Source organism: Entelurus aequoreus, linkage group LG05 (genome assembly GCF_033978785.1).
Source record: "Entelurus aequoreus isolate RoL-2023_Sb linkage group LG05, RoL_Eaeq_v1.1, whole genome shotgun sequence".
NCBI lineage: Eukaryota > Metazoa > Chordata > Actinopteri > Syngnathiformes > Syngnathidae > Entelurus > Entelurus aequoreus.
The window spans coordinates 22,894,006-22,917,092 of NC_084735.1; the positions used below are offsets into that span (position 1 = coordinate 22,894,006).

The 23,087-nt window shown below is 40.5% G+C and overlaps 2 protein-coding genes and 1 long non-coding RNA gene across 4 annotated transcripts in view; 2 read left to right on the forward strand and 1 right to left on the reverse strand.

Moving 5' to 3' along the window:
* On the forward strand, positions 1–8,229 carry LOC133650318 (class I histocompatibility antigen, F10 alpha chain-like). 2 transcript variants are annotated; one of them, XM_062047433.1, is made up of 9 exons: positions 16–97; positions 167–231; positions 3,981–4,247; positions 4,410–4,688; positions 4,838–5,146; positions 5,311–5,415; positions 5,644–5,661; positions 6,104–6,152; positions 6,276–8,229. In XM_062047433.1, exons 2-8 carry the CDS (start codon positions 177–179, stop codon positions 6,136–6,138), a joined length of 1,068 nt encoding a protein of 355 aa, XP_061903417.1. In that variant the 5' UTR covers positions 16–97; positions 167–176; the 3' UTR covers positions 6,139–6,152; positions 6,276–8,229. The 2 variants fall into 2 exon arrangements, with proteins under 2 accessions (XP_061903416.1, XP_061903417.1); XM_062047432.1 differs by having other exon boundaries at positions 1–231.
* LOC133650320 (uncharacterized) overlaps positions 3,632–23,087 on the reverse strand; it is a 25,455-nt gene continuing 5,999 nt past the window's right edge. The window contains exons 3-8 of the long non-coding RNA XR_009826220.1: positions 14,465–14,530; positions 13,717–13,799; positions 12,567–13,202; positions 12,019–12,101; positions 9,098–9,131; positions 3,632–4,155 (exon numbers count right to left, since the gene is read on the reverse strand). This is a non-coding gene — a long non-coding RNA (uncharacterized LOC133650320). The remainder of the gene's footprint in view (positions 4,156–9,097; positions 9,132–12,018; positions 12,102–12,566; positions 13,203–13,716; positions 13,800–14,464; positions 14,531–23,087) is intronic.
* Positions 14,990–23,087, forward strand: part of psmb9a (proteasome 20S subunit beta 9a) — a 24,502-nt gene continuing 16,404 nt past the window's right edge. Inside the window, exons 1-2 of the mRNA XM_062047434.1 lie at positions 14,990–15,324; positions 18,643–18,710. Of these exons, the coding sequence (XP_061903418.1) occupies positions 15,289–15,324; positions 18,643–18,710 (104 nt within the window). The 5' untranslated portion in view covers positions 14,990–15,288. The remainder of the gene's footprint in view (positions 15,325–18,642; positions 18,711–23,087) is intronic.

The following is a 23,087-nucleotide window of genomic DNA, read 5'->3' on the forward strand; positions in this document are numbered from 1 at the left end:
GTAATTTACCAGAAATCGAATCTGAAGGGCATCAACACTTCTGTTGGTCTTCTACCGCTTGTCCATTTCGGGGTCGGAGGGAGTCGATAAGCAATAAGTAAACAGCCTCGACATTTTCCTCAGAGGCAAAACTTTTTTTTTTTTTTTCTAATTTTGTTGTTCTCAGATTCAACACAATGAATTTGATTTCCTGGTTTACTTTGGTCGCGCAAATTCACAGCGTTGCGCCTGGTAAGTCCACTTTTTTTCTCTAAGTTTATAAACAATATTTATAAATCCTCTTTGCGTTTTAACATATTGGACATCTGTGAGTTTCTATTTGTTATTATTTCAAGTCATTCTTATCTTATTCAATGTCGTTATTTACGTCATGGTGATTTTTTAAAGACATATTTTATACTGTTGTTTTTATCACTGCACAAAATATCATGTCTTTTATTTTACTGTTGACATTGTTTACGTCGAGCTAACATGAATCCCTTCGGTGCTTTCTTTGTTGTTCAACTGCTTAAACGTCGAAGACATTCTCTGACTTTCTTATCATCTTTAGCCTGAGACTCCTGAGATACATCAACTATATAAATATATATAAAATAAAATACTTTTTAAAAAAAAAATTCAGTTCAAATATACAAAAATAACTTAGAAACATACAAACTTTAATTTTCATTTAACCTTCTGTGCCAGTGGCAGAAACTAATTAAGTGTAGTAACATCATCTCGCTCCTCTCTGAGCTGCCCCCTTACCGTGGTAGAGGGGTTTGCGTGTCCCAATGATTCTAGGAGCTATGTTGTCCAGGAGCTTCCATGCCCCCTGGTAGGGTCTCCCAAGACAAACAGGTCCTAGGTGAGGGATTAGACAAAGAGCAGCTCGAAGACTTCTATGGAAATACAAGAACCGAGACTCAGATTTCCCTCGCCCGGACGCGGGTCACTGGGGCCCCCCGCTGGAGCCAGGCCCGGAGTTGGGGCACGACGGCGAGCGCCTGGTGGCCGGGCCTGTCTCCATGGGGCCCGGCCGGGCACAGCCCGAAGAGACAACGTGGGTCCCCCCTCCAATGGGTTCACCACCCATAGCAGGGGCCATAGAGGTCGGGTGCAATGTGAGCTGGGCGGAAGCCGAAGGCAGGGCACTTGGCGGTCCGATCCTCGGCTACATAAGCTAGCTCTTGGAACGTGGAATGTCACCTCACTGGGGAGGAAGGAGCCTGAGCTAGTGCGCGAGGTGGAGAAGTTCCGGCTGGATATAGTCGGACTCACCTCGACGCACAGCAAGGGCTCTGGAACCAGTTCTCTCGAGAGGGGCTGGACTCTCTTCCACACTGGCATTGCACGCAGTGAGAGGCGACGGGCTGGGGTAGCAATTCTCGTTGCCCCCCGGCTCAAAGCCTGCACGTTGGGAGTTCAATCCGGTGGACGAGAGGGTAGCTTCCCTCCGCCTTCGGGTGGGGGGACGGGTCCTGACTGTTGTTTGTGCTTACGCACCAAACAGCAGTTCAGAGTACCCACCCTTTTTGGATACACTCGAGGGAGTGCTGGAAAGTGCTCCCCCGGGTGATTCCCTTGTCCAACTGGGGGACATCAACGCTCATGTTGGCAACGACAGTGAAACCTGGAGAGGCGTGATCGGGAAGAATGGCCGCCCGGATCTGAACCCGAGTGGTGTTTTGTTATTGGACTTTTGTGCTTGTCACAGATTGTCCATAACGAACACCATGTTCAAACATAAGGGTGTCCATATGTGCACTTGGCACCAGGACACCCTAGGCCGCAGTTGCATGATCGACTTTGTAGTTGTGTCATCGGATTTGCGGCCTCATGTTTTGGACACTCGGGTGAAGAGAGGGGCAGAGCTTTCTACCGATTACCACCTGGTGGTGAGTTGGCTGCGATGGTGGGGGAGGATGCCGAACAGACCTGGCAGGCCCAAACGCATTGTGAGGGTCTGCTGCGAACGTCTAGCAGAGTCCCCTGTCAGAGAGAGTTTCGATTCCCACCTCCGGAAGAACTTTGAACATGTCACGAGAGAGGTGCTAGACATTGAGTCTGAGTGGACCATGTTCTGCACCTCTATTGTCGAGGCGGCTGATTGGAGCTGTGGCCGCAAGGTAGTTGGTGCCTGTCGTAGCGGTAATCCTAGAACCCACTGGTGGACACCAGCGGTGAAAGATGCCGTCAAGCTGAAGAAAGAGTCCTATCGGGTTCTTTTGACTCATAGGACTCCGGAGGCAGTGATCGGGGGCGGTACCTCGGTACCTCTGGATTGGCAGACCGGGGTGGTGGTTCCTCTCTTTAAGAAGGGGAACCGGAGGGTGTGTTCCAACTATCGTGGGATCACACTCCTCAGCCTTCCCGGTAAGGTTTATTCAGGTGTACTGGAGAGGAGGCTACGCCAGATAGTCAAACCTCGGATTCAGGAGGAACAGTGCGGTTTTCGTCCTGGTCGTGGTACTGTGGACCAGCTCTATACTCTCGGCAGGGTCCTTGAGGGTGCATGGGAGTTTGCTCAACCAGTCTACATGGGCTTTGTGGATTTGGAAAAGGCATTCGACCGTGTCCCTCGGGAAGTCCTGTGGAGAGTGCTCAGAGAGTATGGGGTATTGGACTGTCTGATTGTGGCGGTCCTCTCCCTGTACGATCAGTGTCAGAGCTTGGTCCGCATTGCCGGCAGTAAGTTGGACACGTTTCCAGTGAGGGTTGGACTCCGCCAAGGCTGCCCTTTGTCACCGATTTTGTTCATAACTTTTATGGACAGAATTTCTAAGCGCAGTCAGTGCGTTGAGGGGATCCGGTTTGGTGGCTCCAGGATTAGGTCTCTGCTTTTTGCAGATGATGTGGTCCTGATGGCTTCATCTGGCCAGGATCTTCAGCTCTCACTGGATCGGTTCGCAGCCGAGTGTGAAGCGACTGGGATGGGAATCAGCACCTCCAAGTCCGAGTCCATGGTTCTCGCCCAGAAAAGGGTGGAGTGCCATCTCCGGGTTGGGGAGGAGACCCTGCCCCAAGTGGAGGAGTTCAAGTACCTCGGAGTCTTGTTCACGAGTGAGGGAAGAGTGGATCGTGAGATCGACAGGCGGATCGGTGTGGCGTCTTCATTAATGCGGACGCTGTATCGATCCGTTGTGGTGAAGAAGGAGCTGAGCCGGAAGGAAAAGCTCTCAATTTACCAGTCGATCTACGTTCCCATCCTTACCTATGGTCATGAGCTTTGGGTTATGACCGAAAGGACAAGATCACGGGTACAAGCGGCCGAAATGAGTTTCCTCCGCCGGGTGGCGGGGCTCTCCCTTAGAGATAGGGTGAGAAGCTCTGCCATCCGGTAGGATCTCAAAGTAAAGCCGCTGCTCCTCCACATCGAGAGGAGCCAGATGAGGTAGTTCGGGCATCTGATCAGGATGCCACCCGAACGCCTCCCTAGGGAGGTGTTTAGGGCACGTCCGACCGGTAAGAGGCCACGGGGAAGACCCAGGACACATTGGGAAGACTATGTCTCCCGGCTGGCCTGGGAACGCCTCGGGATACCTCGGGAAGAGCTGGACGAAGTGGCTGGGGAGAGGGAAGTCTGGGCTTCCCTGCTTAGGCTGCTGCCCCCGTGACCCGACCTCGGATAAGTGGAAGAAGATGGATGGATAGATGGATGGAACATCATCTCGCCACAGGATGTCAGTAAGAGTTGACATCAAATGGTCAGAACAGGTTGTGTTAAACTTTGTTGTACGAGAAATTTTTCAACCTACATAGTGGAAAAAAATCAATTTATTTTCAAAATGTACAAATTGTCAACATATGGCCAGTAAAAAAGATGATTCATGTTATTAATGTGTTGTATTTGTCATAGAACACCATGTGAGTGTGACTGTGATATCTAGCAGTGTTTCAAGACCCGACTGAAGACTGAATGACCTAAAATATTCACAGTGCAAGATGGTTGAACATAAAACAAAATAATAAAAATGTTTCTTGTTTTGTTCTTCTTTCAGTGATTCACACACTGAATTATTTCCACACTGCATCCTCTCAAATTCCAAACTTTCCAAAGTTTGTGAGTGTTGGTTATGTTGATGGAGTTCAGATTTCTCACTATGACAGCAACAGCAGGAAAACTGAAGCCAAACAGGACTGGATGAGCAAAATCACAGCAGAGGATCCAAAATACTGGGAGAGAGAAACAGAGATCAATTTTGGTGACGAATATGTCTACAAAAACGACATTGAAATTCTTAAGAAGCGTTTCAACCAAACTGAAGGTTCGTTTATGTTGAACTTTCGATTATTCAAATATATTCGATGTACTCTTTTCATACTGTAGTAAAAACGATCATTACTGCACTGATACTTGTCTCTGTTCATCCCATCTGTGTGTGTGTGCGTGTGTTAAACTCTGCTTTACAACACTTTGTGCGTCTCAGGTGTTCACATTGTCCAGAAGATGACTGGATGTGAATGGAATGATGAGACTGATGAAGTCAAAGGTTGGTATCAGTTAAGTTATGATGGAGAAGATTTCATATCGTTGGACATGAAGACATGGACATGGGCCGCATCAACACAACAAGCTTTCCCCTCCAAACGCAAGTGGGACCAGGACAAACTTCTACTAGACTACATGAAGTATTACTACACTGAGCAATGTCCTTCTTACTTGAAGAAGTATGTGAACTATGGGAAGGAGGTCCTAATGAGAACAGGTAGAAGCACACTTTTAACTTGTTAGCACTCCCCCTATAGGAACATTACTGACATTACACTGTCTCTTTATACTCTTTTCTATTTCTCTCCATCCACACCTTCTCCCCACGTTGTCTTCTGTTCACACGTGACATCACTTCCTGTGCAGAGCTTCCAGAGGTGTTCCTCCTCCAGAAGACGCCGTCCTCTCCGGTCAGCTGCATGGCGACAGGTTTCTACCCCGAGGCTGCCGTCCTGTTTTGGAGGAAAGACGGCGAGCAGATGTTCGAGGACGTGGAGCACGGAGAGATACTCCCCAACCCCGACGGAACCTTCCAGATGTCGGTGCACCTGAAAGTGGAGGTGACGGCCGACGTGGAGGGCAAGTACGAATGTGTATTTAAGCTGTCTGGCGTCAAGGAGGACTTGGTCACCAAGCTGGAGAGAAGAAGCATCCTGAGCAACGCAAGCCATGAAGGTGAGAAAGATACTTTTAGTTGGAGATGTTTCCCATCACAAGTCCACCTGTCACCATTAATGGTCCATGTCACCATGACAACGCTTGATGTTTGCATGCAAAGTAGTCATGAAGGTTTCCTCTTCATGCTTTGTCACTCCACTCGTTGTTTTTGCTCTCAACAGACAACTTGAGCGTTGCTCTCGCTGCCACGGCGGCGAATGTTGCTGTGGCGGCCGTCCTGGTGGCCATCATCATCGTCATGGTCAGGCGTCACAGAAACAGACAAGGTGAGGGACACCAATGTCCTCTGTCTTCTTCTTCTTCTTCTTCTTGGTGCACTCGGTTGAGGCCGTGAGTTGATGCTTTCATCCGGGCTGCAAAAGTGCGGCCATGTTTTAGTTGCCTTCTAGCCAAACACTCAAAGATCCACAGAGACAGAGCACACACTCTTCACATAAAAACACAACGTGACATGAGGGAAAAGTCCATTTCACCTTGTTCCTCTTTTGTTTCAGCCCACTACGATCCACCTGGTAAGTAAAACATATTTTCTTGGAGCCATAAGAAACAAAGCCGTGGTGAAGCATCACTCACATGAAGGTCTGGTGTAGACGTTTGTTACAAGTATAGCCTGACTCCTTCACAATAAAAGACCGTGCTTCCCTCCATCGGGTGTGACGTGATCCTCCTGTAAGCGCACGCAATACAAAGTGTGGCATATCTCACTTTTGACATGAGTCCTCATGATGAGGATCAGCCAAATGAGACATCAAGTGTGACATTCATGTTTGCTGACTCATCAAGAACGTATCCTAGTCAGGAAGTAGAAGAGCAGCACTCTGCTTCTTGATGTTTCTAAGTCACACCTCAAAGATCTGATGTGAGTGATGAGGCACCTTCTGGATGTTCTTCCTTCACCAGTGTGAGATGTTTGCTTAGCGCCAGCAACTGACTCACGGTGCGTTTGTCCCACAGCCGACACCCCTGAGTCGTTAATGGCTGAAGGCTGAGTGAGACGCACACGGTGAGTTAGCTCACATGGACTGTTTGCACCTCCAAGTGTTCTTGGGACTTTGTGTGAAGATGATGTTCAACTCGGATTCATGTGTTTTTGTTGGGAATGTGCTGAGTCATCTTCTTCCTCCAGGATGCTTCGTGCACTGGAAGACAGAGAGATGTGTCCATCGCTGAGGGACGTCAACACACTTTGAGATCATGAGATGGAGATGTGCTTTGTTCTTCATCCGACTGCTCCTCACGTTATACCATGTATTCTTCTTTGGATGTTTGTGAAAAAGTAGATTTATATCCATCCATCCATTTTCTACCACTTGTCCCACTTTATATACAGACATACTTTTATATTGCATTATTGTTTCTTTCGTTAATATTACAGTCAGTTCTGCAAAAAGGGAATCCCTAGCAACGCACAGTTTATGGATAGGGACCCCGCAGTTAAAATATACATCATCAATAATATACAAAATACAGTACAATACAATTCATTTCAAAATCTACCCACCCAATATCCATTTACAATTTCATACCAACCTACTATACCAGGTTTGCATTTACAGAGAGGGAAGCTTTTAATCCACTGAATCAGTCTCGATATCTAATTATTCAGATTTTTTTACAAGGTTGCATCTTGAATATTTGCGATAATCATACCATACATCAGTGGTCAAGACCAGAAATATGCGACCAATGTGAAATCCTCAGCCATGAGGGGTGTGTTGAATATACTAAGCATACTATAGCAATAGATTTAGCTTGAAACGCTTTTTAAAAATGTTTAAAGAATGTGATTCTTTTACAGAGCTGTCAATCTCATTGCAGATCACCGGGCTTCTACAGGATATACTAAAGCTGGTACACTTTAGGCTTACTTCTGGTGTTATGTCTATGAGAAGGAGTGGTTCTGGAATGAGCTGGCAGAGTCTAGAATTTAATCCATGTACAAGCACTGTGGAATTTCTTACTTTAACTAAGTTTCGGTAGCTTGTATCCATAAAAAATGAGGATTTGAGAGAACATTAAACTATGCTCATTGTACAAAAGACTGTCTCTGTAACACTTGTTTAGCAGATAACACGTACGACTTTCTTGTGAAGACCATCCAGTTTTTTAAGATGACTGTGCTACATGTTACACCATACGACATTGCAATAGTTTAAATGTGGTTCAAATAAAGTCCGATACAGAATTAGGAAGAAAGTTCCTAAATTTTGAGAGTAGACCAACATATTTAGATAATTAATTAATTAAATATTCAATGTGTTTTTTAAAATGTAAAAATCCATCTATGTATACTCCAAGGAATTTAGTGCTCTCAACTCTCTCAATTGCTTTACCATTTGTTTCAATCAGTATCTTACCAATTTTTGACGAGTTCTATTTGAATGAAACACAATAAAATGTGTTTTATTTATATTTGAGGATCATTTATTACATTTGAACCAATTATCTACTTTAACTAATTCACTATTGACAATAGTTTGAAGGCTGTCAGGATTTCTTTGTACATAAATAAATTGGTGTCATCGGAAAAAATTCCTTTGTGAAGAATAATTGATGAGTTCACAAAGTCATTTATATATAATATAAAAAAGTGGTCCCAATATGGAGTCTTGTGGAACACCACGTTATCATTTTACTTGGAGATTTGTTGTTATTTATTTGCACATATTGCTCCCTTTCATATAAATAACTTCTGAACCAAACGAGTGCAACCCCTCTGACACCATAATGTTGCAATTTACTCAATACAATTTCAAAATCAATGGAATCAAATGATTTTGATAAATCAAATAAAACACTGATTCCACACTCAATTACATCAAGGGTTGCCATACAGGTGGTTTTCTTTTTCATGTTGGGATGGGATGAGTATATTTAGTTTCTCCAAGTAGCCGCTTGAAAATAAGACGTTTGGATCAAACATTGGTTGCTATGAAATCATTCGGGTGTTGTTTGGATCAAACATTGTTTGCTATGAAATCATTCGGGGTTGACATCATGACAGGGATTTCCTTTTTCTTTGAATCACTGCTGCTTATGATCAATATCACATTGTTATCTCTGTCAATAAATCTGTTTGTTCTCCACCGGCCTCACACTGTCATCATTCAGCGCCATGGCCAAGACCAAAAAAACTGCCATTGAACCTTTGATACAAGACTGTCAGAAGCAGGGAGGTCAGACGTTTTTAGTCATTGTTCAGCAACGTAACAAACATCTCAGGAGGACTTTTGTTTAGAGAAACCTCAAAAGCAGAATATTTGCACCTCCATGTTGGAATCCTATTTACCATTTCTCTGCCTCCAAACATATCGAGTCCACTCGATGCCAAAGAGCTCAATTTTGGTGTCATGTGACCACATGACATCCTCACCAAACCATGTGTGAGTCATTCAGGTGTTGATTGTCAAACTTCAGACTCTACATGTGTCTTCTTGATGACTGCAGGATGTCAATCCATGACAGTAAAGTCTTACTATTGCTTTTCTTGCTGACTGTGCTCACATGACATCATTTAACAGTTCCTCTCTTGGAATTCTGGGCTAGTCCCTCACCTTTCTCACATACATCCTTACCCCGACAGGTGGGATGGTGCATTAAGATCCATAGCAAGGACGGTTGACTGTTACATTCTTGTATATCTTGCGTTGATAAATTATTGGACCAAAATTGTTTTTTGCTGAGTAGTCAGTTCCAGGTCCAGGTTGTGCAGGTCTATAATCGTGTCTCTAAGGTTATTTGAATGGAATGGTTTGTGTGATGAATGTTTTTAGCCATATAAAAAAAATTAGCTAAGGAGCACTTTCTAATTTGTGTGATTCATGCACACATAACCCATCTGGGATACTTACTCCCACCGGTTAAATATGAATACATGTACAGCCTTTATTTAATGGTAATTTGCAGAAGCAAGCACTTTGGCAAGGGAGGAAAGGAAACATTCCCTACCTGGAGGGAACCTCAGGGTGGGACGGCCATCTGCCTTGAACGGTTGGTCGGAGGAAAAAGGACAGAGGGATGAGCAAACTAAGGTAGCGGACGTCCAAATGTTCCAAATACAGATGATGAATATTTAGACTCAGGGAATAGTTCGTGAGAATATTGACCAAGCTGGTGTTCCGGTCAGAGAACACATAGTCATCAGCAAGACTTGTCAACTTTAATGGCAGACGTATACACACAGTACAGTTCTTTAGGGTCGTATCTGCAATACACAAGTATATACAGTAATCTAATTAAACAAACAAATTAAAATCAAAATATGATTCCTATATACGCAGCATACACACACGCACAATACAATTTTTTTTTTTACAATATATATATACACTACCGTTCAAAAGTTTGGGGTCACCCAAACAAATTTGTGGAATAGCCTTCATTTCTAAGAACAAGAATAGACTGTCGAGTTTCAGATGAACGTTCTCTTTTTCTGGCCATTTTGAGCGTTTAATTGACCCCACAAATGTGATGCTCCAGAAACTCAATCTGCTCAAAGGAAGGTCAGTGTAGCTTCTGTAACGAGCTAAACTGTTTTCAGATGTGTGAACATGATTGCACAAGGGTTTTCTAATCATCAATTAGCCTTCTGAGCAAACACATTGTACCATTAGAACACTGGAGTGATAGTTGCTGGAAATGGGCCTCTATACACCTATGTAGATATTGCACCAAAAACCAGACATTTGCAGCTAGAATAGTCATTTACCACATTGGCAGGAGTGATAGTTGCTGGAAATGGGCCTCTATACACCTATGTAGATATTGCACCAAAAACCAGACATTTGCAGCTAGAATAGTCATTTACCACATTGGCAATGTATAGAGTGTATTTCTTTAAAGTTAAGACTAGTTTAAAGTTATCTTCATTGAAAAGTACAGTGCTTTTCCTTCAAAAATAAGGACATTTCAATGTGACCCCAAACTTTTGAACGGTAGTGTATATATATATATATATGTATATGTTTGCATATATACAGTATATACACACATATGTATACATATACAAATATTGTATGTATATATCTATACATATAAATATATGTATACATATATAAATATAGTATGTATACATGCATACATATACATATGTATACATATATAAATATAGTATGCATATTGTGCATACTATATAGTATGCATCATATGCAATATAGTATGCAATACAGTAATGTAGTATGCATATCCCTCTTACACACATGTAAGAGGGATGTGTGCTATGGCTATGAGTTGTTTTTTTCCCATGGCCTCAGTCTGGACCCCCTCTCCAGGGGCCCAGGCTTAGACCAATTTTTTTTTCTTGCCAATCAGACTCCTGTATGTGCCTAAAGCAGGAAGGGGCTGGGAATACGTTTGTGGTAAAATTTAACGTGAAGGAAAATGTTTTAATATTTTGTGTTGTCATTTTCGTCTTTACGCAAAACAGGGCCCTACCTACAGCGCACGTTTATGCTTATACGTTTTTTTTTTAGATTACCAATATATATTTTTTGGGTAAATACTCAATCCTGTGGGCGGGGCTTCCTCTGAGCAATATTTTAGAACATTTTTATTGGTCTGGCGCGGATGATGGCGTGACCAAATATGGGTGTGACATCTGACTACTTCTGCTATTAACACGTTTGAAAGGAAATACCAAAGACTGGGCAATACGGACCAATAAAAAGGTGTTTAACATATTGTCCGGAGGAAAAAAAAATGTTTGCAAACAAAACTATCTTTTTTTGGTTACATTTTTTATTATTTGGTTGAAAATAGGTTTTTTGTTTGTTTGCATATAAGACATTTCTCTCCACGAACGTCAGCATAGGTTTATGCCAAACTTAAGCGTGCCTCATCATTCATTGCCGTTATTTATTAAATAATTAATTGTAAACATTTTTGAGGAAAACACAAAACACTTCATATTGCAAGTTTACCCTAAAAGGAGTAAACTATAATAACTGAGAATAATTCTGTCATGATCTGCGTGACAATTTTTATTTTTTTCCCCCCTGTATTTTGTTTTTCTTCCTGTCTCGAGCTTGTTTTTGTTCCACTTCCTGTTTTGGTTTTGTCTTGCTGCAACTTCACCACTGTTTCTGAGCACTGTTCTCCACACCTGCTCTTGAGTCGTGATCAGGGTAGTCCCCTGCATAATTGGATCACTAATCAGGAGGGTTTATCTGACAGTGTCAGATTCAGTTCATTGCAACTCACCAGCACGTCGCCTCCTGTATTTGCACTCTGGGATCACGCCAAATACCACAACGTGAGTTCCTGACACTATCAGGTCTGCCCCTCCCTACCCGCAAATCACGCTCAGTGATTCATTTGGGGACCACGTTTTGTGTGAAAACGCTCATGTAAAATATAAATTAATGAATGAGATATCACATTTTTACTGTAAACATATTTTTTGCCCCTCCCCGCTCTGTCATTGACAAGAGTATAAAGACAAATTTACAAGCTTCTTACTGTTCCCTGTGGCGCACGGTGTTAGTGTTGGGCCGAGTAGCTGACATACCAGGATCGAATCCCGATCAGAGGTATGCTGCAACTTTAAATGTGTTATTTTGCAGTAATATGAAACAATGTATTTCTATGAATTCATTTTAGTAATAAAAATGCATCAAATAAATTCAAGTTTGATTAAAAAAGTAAATAAAGCATTTCATACAGAAAAGTGTGAATTACTTCTGTAATAGGGTGGGAATACTCTAAATAAACTGAGAACTAATCTATCTGTCATGATCTGGGTGACCGTTTTTGTGTTGTTTTTTCCTGTACTTAGTGTTTCTCCCTGTGTAGCGTTCTTAATTTTGTTCCTTCAGATCACTAATCCCGAGGGTTTTATTTGTCAGTGTCGGATTCAGTTCATTGTGACTTACCAGCACATCGCCTCCTGTCTCTGCATCCTGGGGTCACGCCGCCTCCTGACATTCCTTAGGGCCTCCTCTCACCAGATCAGGCACTGTGATGGGAGAGGGCACGTTTTGTGTGAAAAAGCACTTGTAAATTGTCAATTAATGAATGACATATAATTTTTTTTACTGTTAACTTATTTTTTAGCCCCTTTCCGCTTCGTCTTTGATAAGAATATAACATCACATTTACACACTTCGTGTTTTTCTATAAATTAATTTTAGTAATAAAAATGCATCATATTAAATTCAAGTTTGATTAAAAAATTAAATTACTAATTTTACATAATAAAGTGTGAATTACTTTTGTAATGGGGTGAGGATACTCAAAATAAACTGAGAATGAATCCATCATTCATGATCTGGGGGACCGTTTTTGTGTTGTTTTTCCTGTATTTAGTGTTTCTCCCTGTCTAGTGTTCTTAATTTTCCTTCATCAGAGGAGTCACCTGCTTCGGATCACTAATCAGGAGGGTTTTATTTGCCGGTGTCAGATTCAGTTCCTTGTGACTTACCAGCACGTCGCCTCCTGTCTCTGCATCCTGGGGTCACGCCGTTCCTTAGATCAGGCACTGTGATGGGAGAGGGCACGTTTTGTGTGAAAAAGCACATGTAAAATGTCAATTAATGAATGACACATCTTTTTTTTTTTACTGTTTACTTATTTTTTAGCCCCTTCCCGCTTCATCTTTGATAAGAATATAAGGTCACATTTACACACTTCTTGGTGTGGCGCACGGTGTTATTGCTCGGCCGACTAACTAGCAGTAAAATTAAACCAAGTATTTCCTAGGAATTCGTTTTAGTAAAAAAAAAGCTTTAAATTAGATTATAATTTGATAAAAAAAATAAATGAATCATTTCACATGAAAAAGTGTGAATTACTTTTGTAATGGGGTGGGGATACTCAAAATAAACTGAGAACTAATCTATCTGTCATGATCTGGGTGACCGTTTTTGTGTTGTTTTTTTCCTGTACTTAGTGTTTCTCCCTGTGTAGTGTTCTTAATTTTGTTCCTTCAGATCACTAATCCCGAGGGTTTTATTTGTCAGTGTCAGATTCAGTTCCAGCACGTCGCCTCCTGTCTCTGCATCCTGGGGTCACGCCGCCTCCTGCCGTTCTTTAGGGCCTCCTCTCACCAGATCAGGCACTGTGATGGGAGAGGGCACGTTTTGTGTGGAAAAGCACATGTAAAATGTCCATTAATGAATGACACATTCTTTTTTTTTTTACTTTTAACTTATTTTTAGCCCCTTCCCGCTTCGTCTTTGATAAGAATATAAGGTCACATTTACACACTTCTTGGTGTGGCGCACGGTGTTATTGCTCGGCCGACTAACTAGCAGTAAAATTAAACCAAGTATTTCCTAGGAATTCGTTTTAGTAAAAAAAAAAAAATGCATCAAATTAGATAAAAATTTGAAAAAAAAAATTAAATGAATCATTTCACATGAAAAAGTGTGAATTATTTTTGTAATGGGGTGGGGATACTCAAAATAAACTGAGAACTAATCTTTCTGTCATGATCTGGGTGACCGTTTTTGTGTTGTTTTTTTCCTGTACTTAGTGTTTCTCCCTGTGTAGCGTTCTTAATTTTGTTCCTTCAGATCACTAATCCAGAGGGTTTTATTTGTCAGTGTCGGATTCAGTTCATTGTGACTTACCAGCATGTCGTCTCCTGTCTCTGCATCCTGGGGTCACGCCGCCTCCTGCCGTTCCTTAGGGCCTCCTCTCACCAGATAAGGCACTGTGATGGGAGAGGGCACGTTTTGTGTGAAAAAGCACAAGTAAAATGTCAATTAATGAATGACACATTATTTTTTTTACTGTTAACTTATTTTTAGCCCCTTCCCGCTTTGTCTCTGATAAGACTATAAGGTCACATTTACACACTTCATGTAATTATATTAATTCATTTTAGTAATAAAAATGCATCATATTAAATTCACGTTTGATAAAAAAAAATGTAATGACTAATTTTACATGAAAAAGTGTGAATTAAGGTTGATTGGCAACACTAAATTGGCCCTAGTGTGTGAATGTTGTCTGTCTATCTGTGTTGGCCCTGCGATGAGGTGGCGACTTGTCCAGGGTGTACGACGCCTTCCGCCCGAATGCAGCTGAGATAGGCTCCACTACCCCACGTGACCCCAAAAGGGACAAGCGGTAGAAAATGGATGGATGGATGGAAAGTGTGAATTACTTTTGTAACGAGGTGAGGATACTCAAAATAAACTGAGAATGAACATCATTCATGATCTGTGAGACTGTTTTTGTGTTGTTATTCCTGTATTTAATGTTTCTCCCTGTCTAGTGTTCTTAATTTTCCTTCACCAGAGGAGTCACCTGCTTCGGATCACTAATCAGGAGGGTTTTATTTGCCGGTATCCGATTCAGTTCATTGTGACTTACCAGCACGTCGCCTCCTGTCTCTGTATCCTGGGGTCACACCACCTCCTGTTGTCACCAGATCAGGCACTGTGATGGGAGAGGGCACGTTTTGTGTGAAAAAGCACATGTAAAATGTCAATTAATGAATTACATATTTTTTTTTACTGTTAACTTATTTTGAACCCCTTCCCGCTTCTCTTTGACAAGAATAAAAGGTCACATTTACACACTTCTTGGTGTTATTGCTCGGCCGACTAACTAACAGTAAAATTAAACCAAGTATTTCCCATGAATTCGTTTTAGTAAAAAAAAAAATGCATTAAATTAAATTCTAATTTTATTGAAAAAGTTAAAAAGTGGGAATTATTTTGCAACGAGCTGGTCCCAAAATAAACTGATTAGGGCCCAATTTAGCAAATTTCGATGTGAGTAAAAACAAATCTTTTTCTGGATGCAAAATATGTTGCCTAAAGACAATTGTATTATTACACTAGTTTTTCATGAGAAAGTGCACGGCCATATGTCCAAAAATTCCACTCGCATTTCCTGGAGCGATCATCGTGCTTTGGAGAGGACTGATTTTAAACCGCAAACTCAGCTTTCGTTTTCATTTTTGTCTTGAAATATGAGGCAGGACGCTTCGATCAACTTACTGACTTAAAACTGTGCATGAAAGTCCGATGTTTGACATTTAAAACGGCGATTTAAAAAAAACAAAAAAAAAACGCCGTATCTGCGTCCGTGAGGCTTAACTTTCACTTTTGATTTGACTCGACAATATACTAGCCCGTCTCTCTCGCCCGGGCCGAAAAAGGTTTGAGACCGCGAGCTGCTCGTCTTTCGCCATGTTGGAGCAAATCTCAGAGGAGGTGAAAACCGGAGTGAGTAAAAAACAACAACAACAACAACAACACAACGACACACAAATGCGCGTACAATTTGACAAGTTATCATTCTTGCATTGAACGTGCTGTGTCGCTCGTATCCGACGTGCTAATTCCCTCCAGCAAGGTGTGTTTTCATGTTTTTGTGTGCTTTGTAAATAATATTCTTTTCCTATTGAACTTTCATTGGCAACACTAAATTGGTCCCTAGTGTGTGAATGTGAGTGTGAATGTTGTCTGTCTATCTGTGTTGGCCCTGCGATGAGGTGGCGACTTGTCCAGGGTGTACCCCGCCTTCCGCCCGAATGCAGCCGAGATAGGCTCCAGGACCCCCCCGCGACCCCAAAAGGGACAAGTGTTAGAAAATGGATGGATGGATGGACAGTATACACATGAACAGATCTGGGCAAATTAAGGACATTCCCAAATAATTTTTTTAGATCTTTAAGATGGAAACTGTAGCTGCCATTATGATGTGCAGTGATGTTTTCAAATTACCGTAAGTCTTGAACTCTACAAAGTATTTCAATGGATGGAATCTGTCCTTTTGCATAATATACTACAAACCCCGTTTCCATATGAGTTGGGAAATTGTGTTAGATGTAAATATGAACGGACTACAATGATTTGCAAATCCTTTTCAACCCATATTCAATTGAATGCACTACAAAGACAACATATTTGATGTTCAAACTCATAAACTTTATTTTTTATTTTTGCAAATAATAATTAACTTAGAATTTCATGGCTGCAACACGTGCCAAAGTAGTTGGGAAAGGGCATGTTCACCACTGTGTTACATGGCCTTTCCTTTTAAACGTTTGGGAACTGAGGAGACACATTTTTTAAGCTTCTCAGGTGGAATTCTTTCCCATTCTTGCTTGATGTACAGCTTAAGTTGTTCAACAGTCCGGAGGTCTCCGTTGTGGTATTTTAGGCTTCATAATTGAGCCACACATTTTCAATGGCAGACAGGTTTGGACTACAGGCAGGCCAGTGTAGTACCCGCACTCTTTTACTATGAAGCCACGTTGATGTAACACGTGGCTTGGCATTGTCTTGCTGAAATAAGCAGGGGCGTCCATGGTAACGTTGCTTGGATGGCAACATATGTTGCTCCAAAACCTGTATGTACCGTTCAGCATTAATGGCGCCTTCACAGATGTGTAAGTTACCCATGTCTTGGGCACTAATACACCCCCATACCATCACAGATGCTGGCTTTTCAACTTTGCGCTTATAACAATTCGGATCGTTCTTTTCCTCTTTGGTCCGGAGGACACGACGTCCACAGTTTCCAAAAACAATTTGAAATGTGGACTCGTCAGACCACAGAACACTTTTCCACTTTGTATCAGTCCATCTTAGATGAGCTCAGGCCCAGCGAAACCGACGGCGTTTCTGGGTGTTGTTGATAAACGGTTTTCGCCTTGCATAGGAGAGTTTTAACTTGCACTTACAGATATAGCGACCAACTGTAGTTACTGATAGTGGGTTTCTGAAGTGTTCCTGAGCACATGTGGTGATATTCTTTACACACTGATGTCGCTTGTTGATGCAGTACAGCCTGAGGAATCAAAGGTCACGGGCTTAGCTGCTTACGTGCAGTGATTTCTCCAGATTCTCTGAACCCTTTGATGATATTACGGACCGTAGATGGTGAAATCCCTAAATTCCTTGCAATAGCTGGTTGAGAAAGGTTTTTCTTAAACTGTTCAACAATTTGCTCACGCATTTGTTGACAAAGTGGTGACCCTCGCCCCATCCTTGTTTGTGAATGACTGAGCATTTCATGGAATCTACTTTTATTCCCAATCATGGCACCCACCTGTTCCCAATTTGCCTGTTCACCTGTGGGATGTTCCAAATAAGTGTTTGATGAGCATTCCTCAACTTTATCAGTATTTATTGCCACCTTTCCCAACTTCTTTTGTCCCGTGTTGCTGGCATCAAATTCTAAAGTTAATGATTATTTGCAAAAAAAAAAAAGTTTATCAGTTTGAACATCAAATATGTTGTCTTTGTAGCATATTCAACTGAATATGGGTTGAAAATGATTTGCAAATCATTGTATTCCGTTTATATTTACATCTAACACAATTTCCCAACTCATATGGAAACGGGGTTTGTAGTTACTATGGTAATCACAGCAGCTCAGACGAGGCACCAAGCAATGTGGGTGGGAAGCGTTTCCACAGAGTGTTTCCAGAGCGGCCAGCCTGGGTGTCAGGGACAGACGCGGAAGGAGATTTTTACAACAAAGTTCTAAAGCTTAGTGATATATCAGATATATCAGATCGTAGGTGGGTTTATTTTTTACCCTTCGCGTTCATATTTCGCTGTGTTTGTTGCATTTTTGTTGCGTTTCGCTTGATTGTAAAATATATCGATTGAGAGGGGGTGTGACGTTCATGTGTTGTCAATATTCAGTGTTTTATCCTTCATAGTTAATATTGTGAGTTCCACATTCTTTATTTTCATGTACATTTTGGGAGTCTCATTCAGTAAAAAAAAAATTAAAATTCCATTCCGTTTTTTAAGGCGGTCTGTCAAAACGCTTTTAGCACTCGATCAGACATTATTGCGAGTTTTTGTATTAGTGTTCCTAAAAATAGATATACTGGCCCCCAGACACATTTCTTTCTCTAAATTTGGTCCCCGAGTCAAAATAATTGCCCAGGCCTGCACATGAATGTGTCATTTGGTGAAGAAAACAACAAACACATCTTCTAGCTCCTTTTTAAATTCCTTATTTATTCGACATAATATTTAATATTACACTGATTTGCTTTGTCAGCAAAGCTATTTAGCGTATATTGGGTTACTTTTGTCATCTCAAAATGATGCAAAAACACCACACACACACACACTTATGCTTATACTTGTTCTTATGCTTTCTGAGCTCACTATGTTCACTGCTCGCTGTACATATCCTACCAAGTCAGACCTACACTGTTACAATGTCCATTTCTCTGATGATGCAATTGTTGATGACTGAAGTGCTGATATCAACCAAACCTAACCCCCCCCCACATCCCACCCCCGGATTGTAAATAATGTAAATAATTCAATATATATACTCTGATGATTAACTTGTGTGATGACTGTATTATGCTGATAGTATACATTTGTACCATGAAATGATTAACGTGGACCCCGACTTAAACAAGTTGAAAAACTTATTCGGGTGTTACCATTTAGTGGTCAATTGTACGGAATATGTACTGTACTATGCAATCTACTAATAAAAGTTTCAATCAATCAATCAAAACATACTCACGCACACAATTGCTAATTTGATTTTATATTTTCCAGACAACAATCATTGCCATTGAGTTTGATGGCGGCGTCGTGCTGGGCTCGGACTCACGCGTGTCTGCAGGGTGAGTTATACCATCCATCCATTTTCTACCGCTTGTCCTTTTCGGGGTCGCGGCGGGTGCTGGAGCCTATCTCAGCTGCATTCGGGCGGAAGGCGTGGTACACCCTGGACAAGTCGCCACCTCATCGCAGGGCCAACACAGATAGACTGACAACATTCACACTCACATTCACACACTGGGGCCAATTTAGTGTTGCCAATCAACCTATCCCCAAGTGCGTGTTTTTGGAGGTGGGAGGAAGCCGGAGTACCCTAGAGGGAACCCACGCAGTCACGGGGAGAAAACATGCATACCATTTTTCTTTATTGTCAGTTTCATATCATTCCGTTTTCCACGAACATTTTTTCCTGGGTTTTCCCACGTGTTGGTGACTATGTCCCCACCCCGGTGCTTTTTATATTGAAAATGGCTGCAAAAATAAGCCACCACGGGACCAAAGAAAGTTGCGAGTGCGAGCACTTTGATACAGAAGGTTGAGAAACACTATTGAATGTGTAGCTCTCCCCTCCTTCAATAACGAGAATAAGGAATGTTATTAGAGATGTCCGATAATGGCTTTTTTGCCGATATCCCGATATTGTCCAACTCTTAATTACTGATTCCGATATATACAGTCGTGGAATTAACACATTATTATTCCTAATTTTGTTGTGATGCCCCGCTGGATGCATTAAACAATGTAACAAGGTTTTCCAAAATAAATCAACTCAAGGTATGGAAAAAAATGCCGACATGGCACTGCCATATTTATTATTGAAGTCACAAAGTGCATTCTTTTTTTTAACGTGCCTCAAAACAGCAGCTTGGAATTTGGGACTTTCTCTCCCTGAGAGAGCATGAGGAGGTTGAGGTAGGCAGGGTTGGGTGTTGGGGGGGTAGCGAGGGGTGTATATTGTAGCGTCTCGGAAGAGTTAGTGCTGCAAGGGGTTCTGGGTATTTGTTCTGTTGTGTTTATGTTGTGTTACGGTGCGGATGTTCTCCCGAAATGTGTTTGTCATTCTTGTTTGGTGTGGGTTCACAGTGTGGCGTATATTTGTAACAGTGTTAAAGTTGTTTATACGCACACCCTCAGTGTGACCTGTGTGGCTGTTGACCAAGTATGCATGGCATTCACTTGTGTGTGTGAAAAGTTGTAGATATTATGTGATTGGGCCGGCACTTTAAGGGTTATTGGCGCTCTGTACTTCTCCCTACGTCCGTGTACACAGCAACGTTTTAAAAAGTCATACATTTTACTTTTTGAAACCGATACCGATAATTTCCGATATCACTTTTTAAAGCATTTATCGGCTGATATTATCGGACATCTCTACTTAAATATATTTTTTTAATAAGGATTTTTTTCATTTTAATTTTTTATGTTTTATTTTAATTGAATTGAATACTTTTATTTGATTAGGGAAAATGCATATCGATCAACATATGAGTAAAAGCATAAATGACAAAATTTGCCGCAATAGCTACAATTCATCTGTTGTCATAAAAATAGACACATTTTACAAGATAATTTACAGTAAATATTAGAAATAAAGCTTTTTATTTCAAACTAGGACTGGATCTTGGCTATGGCTTCTCGATACGAAACGTATCACAACACTCGAATCACGGTACAATATTGCAATATTTTGTCATTCTACTTAGTTCGGTGATACATTTGAAATGCTGCTTAAAATACATGTAGGTTAGAGGACAATAACTCATTGGACAACTGAATAAAATTATGTAAATCAAATGATCAATTTCCATTTATTGCAATTGTACGTTTGTACATGAAGTGGAATAAATTTTTTGGCCAATTATTTGTCCAAAAAATTGTACATAATTCCAGTTTTGCAATAAACATGACATGTACCATTTAGGACACAAGTGTCAAACTCAAGGCCCGGGGGCCAGATCTGGCCCGCGACATCATTTTATCTGGCCCGCAAACACCTGGAAATGATATGTGTCAATAAAGTACTTGATATTTTCTCACTAAATGTAATGGATTTTTTACATTTTGACAGAAAAAATATATGTACTGCTTGAAATTTCAAGCAGTACATACATTTTATTACCTTTAAAATTTTAATACTATCCAATATTGCAACAAATATTACAGTATATTATCATACTTTCCAAACGTGTTTTTGTCTAAATAAAAATACTTAACTTTACAGCAAACTACCCATTAAATTAATAAAAATTACAATAAATGTTACGTTGTTCTTTACAGCATATTGCTGTAAATTGAATCTTGTGTTAAAATTGTGTTGACTGAGCTGCCAGTTTTGGACTGTAAAATCTACGGTTGTTGTTTTTAACAGTGTATTACTGTAAATGGAAATATGGTACATTTGTTTTTATGGTAGAAAAACTGGCAGATAAGTTGAAAGAATAAAAAAAAAACCTAGTACTGTTTTTCCATTAACAATATAATGTTGAAAAAACCAATTTAAATTTAAAACACAAAAATTCTGGCAACTAAGCTGCCAGCTTTTTCCGTTAAAACCCCCCCAAAAAACAGTGGTACTGTTTTTCCATTTACCGTAAAATGTTGTAAAAAACAACAACACTATTTTACAGTAACATTTTGTAAATGTAAAAATGTTTCTGTAAAATCGACAGTCTACTTAAAACAACTTATATAATTAATAATGAAATCCAGAGGCAAATTCATACATTATTCACTGTTACAAGCGGCCCTCTGATGGTAGCCATAACTGCGATGTGGCCCTCAATGAAAACAAGTTTGACCTCCCTGATCTAGGAATTGCATCTGTTTTATGTCGATCATATGTTATATTATATCAGAAGTATTTGGACATCGTTGCAACTATTTGCCTATCATGCAAAAGTGGATGATGTTCCAACAGAAATATGGGTAAAAAATCAATCATCTCTCTTGCTTGTTTGCTCTACTTTGGATAGAGGAGGCGCTGAAATGCTTACTTCTGAAGTCTTTTCATGACATCATGAATGAAAAAAACTCTTTCCTCATACACCTTATACAACCTAAGTGACTTAGGTTGTATAAGGTGTATGCATGCTTGCTCTCGGTGTGTAACATGTTTAGCACCATCTTAATATTTCATAAAGATACTTAATGTACTAAAAAATGCAGTTTATTTGCTGTATTGGAGGTGATTATTATTAACTTAGGGGAGCGGCTCCACACTGTGTATGGATATACACAATTAGCTGGTGTGTAACATGTTTAGCGCTGTCCTAATACTTGATAATGATACTTGATAAATATACTTAATATACTAAAAAAATGCAGTTTATTTGCTGTATTGGAGGTGATTATTATTAACTTAGGGGAGCGGCTCCACACTGTGTATGGATCTACACTATTAGCTGGTGTGTAACATGTTTAGCATTGTCCTAATACTTGATAAATATAGTTAATGTACTAAAAAAACACAGTTTATTTGCTGGAATGGACTTATGCTGTCTTTAAATTAAAGCAGAGTGGTATTTTTTCTTTTTTTGGCTGGTTTTGGTTTTTAAGCTCATGACGGTAAGTTGAATTATGCAGACACGTTTGTTACTGGATACTTTCTAATACTGCCTTGGAGACTTTGTTCGTGTAAGTAGTATGCAACTATAATTATTTGATACTTGTTTATGTTGACAAATGTCATATTCTTCCACAATTAGTACGTATGTCGAGCTTGTGTGCTTGCCCCTCCCCCGAACCGCACCATTTTAAACACGTCACACGCTTTTTGAAAGTAAAAAAAAAACTTTAAGATAAGAAAAGCTGTATAAATAAACAGTAGTACAAAAAATTACAGTACCGTATTTTTCGGAGTATAAGTCGCTCCGGAGTATAAGTCGCACCGGCCGAAAATGCATAATAAATAAGGAAAAAAACATATATAAGTCGCACTGGAGTATAAGTCGCATTTTTTGGGGAAATGTATTTGCTAAAACCCAACACCAAGAATAGACATTTGAAAGGCAATTTAAAATAAATAAAGAATAGTGAACAACAGGCTGAATAAGTGTACGCTATATGAGGCATAAATAACCAACTGAGAACGTGCCTGGTATGTTAACGTAACATATTATGGTAAGAGTCATTCAAATAACTATAACATATAGAACATGCTATACGTTTACCAAACAATCTGTCACTCCTAATCGCTAAATCCCATGAAATCTTATACGTCTAGTCTCTTACGTGAAAGAGCTAAATAATATTATTTGATATTTTAAGGTAATGTGTTAATAATTTCACACATAAGTCGCTCCTGAGTATAAGTCGCACCCCCGGCCAAACTATGAAAAAAACTGTGACTTATAGTCCGAAAAATACGGTAGTTTAATGAAATAATGCAATAATAACGTACAGTATTCACCATGGAGGACACACTTCTACAGTGTATCCGT

What these genes read in the sequence shown, in the direction of transcription:
- LOC133650318 (XM_062047432.1), top strand. Translation starts at nt 177, where the DNA reads ATGAATTTGATTTCCTGGTTTACTTTGGTCGCGCAAATTCACAGCGTT. An exon ending in GCGTTTCAACCAAACTGAAG is followed by an intron (nt 4,248 to 4,409) that starts GTTCGTTTATGT and finishes TGTGCGTCTCAG; the next exon opens with GTGTTCACATTGTCCAGAAG. An exon ending in GGAGGTCCTAATGAGAACAG is followed by an intron (nt 4,689 to 4,837) that starts GTAGAAGCACAC and finishes CTTCCTGTGCAG; the next exon opens with AGCTTCCAGAGGTGTTCCTC.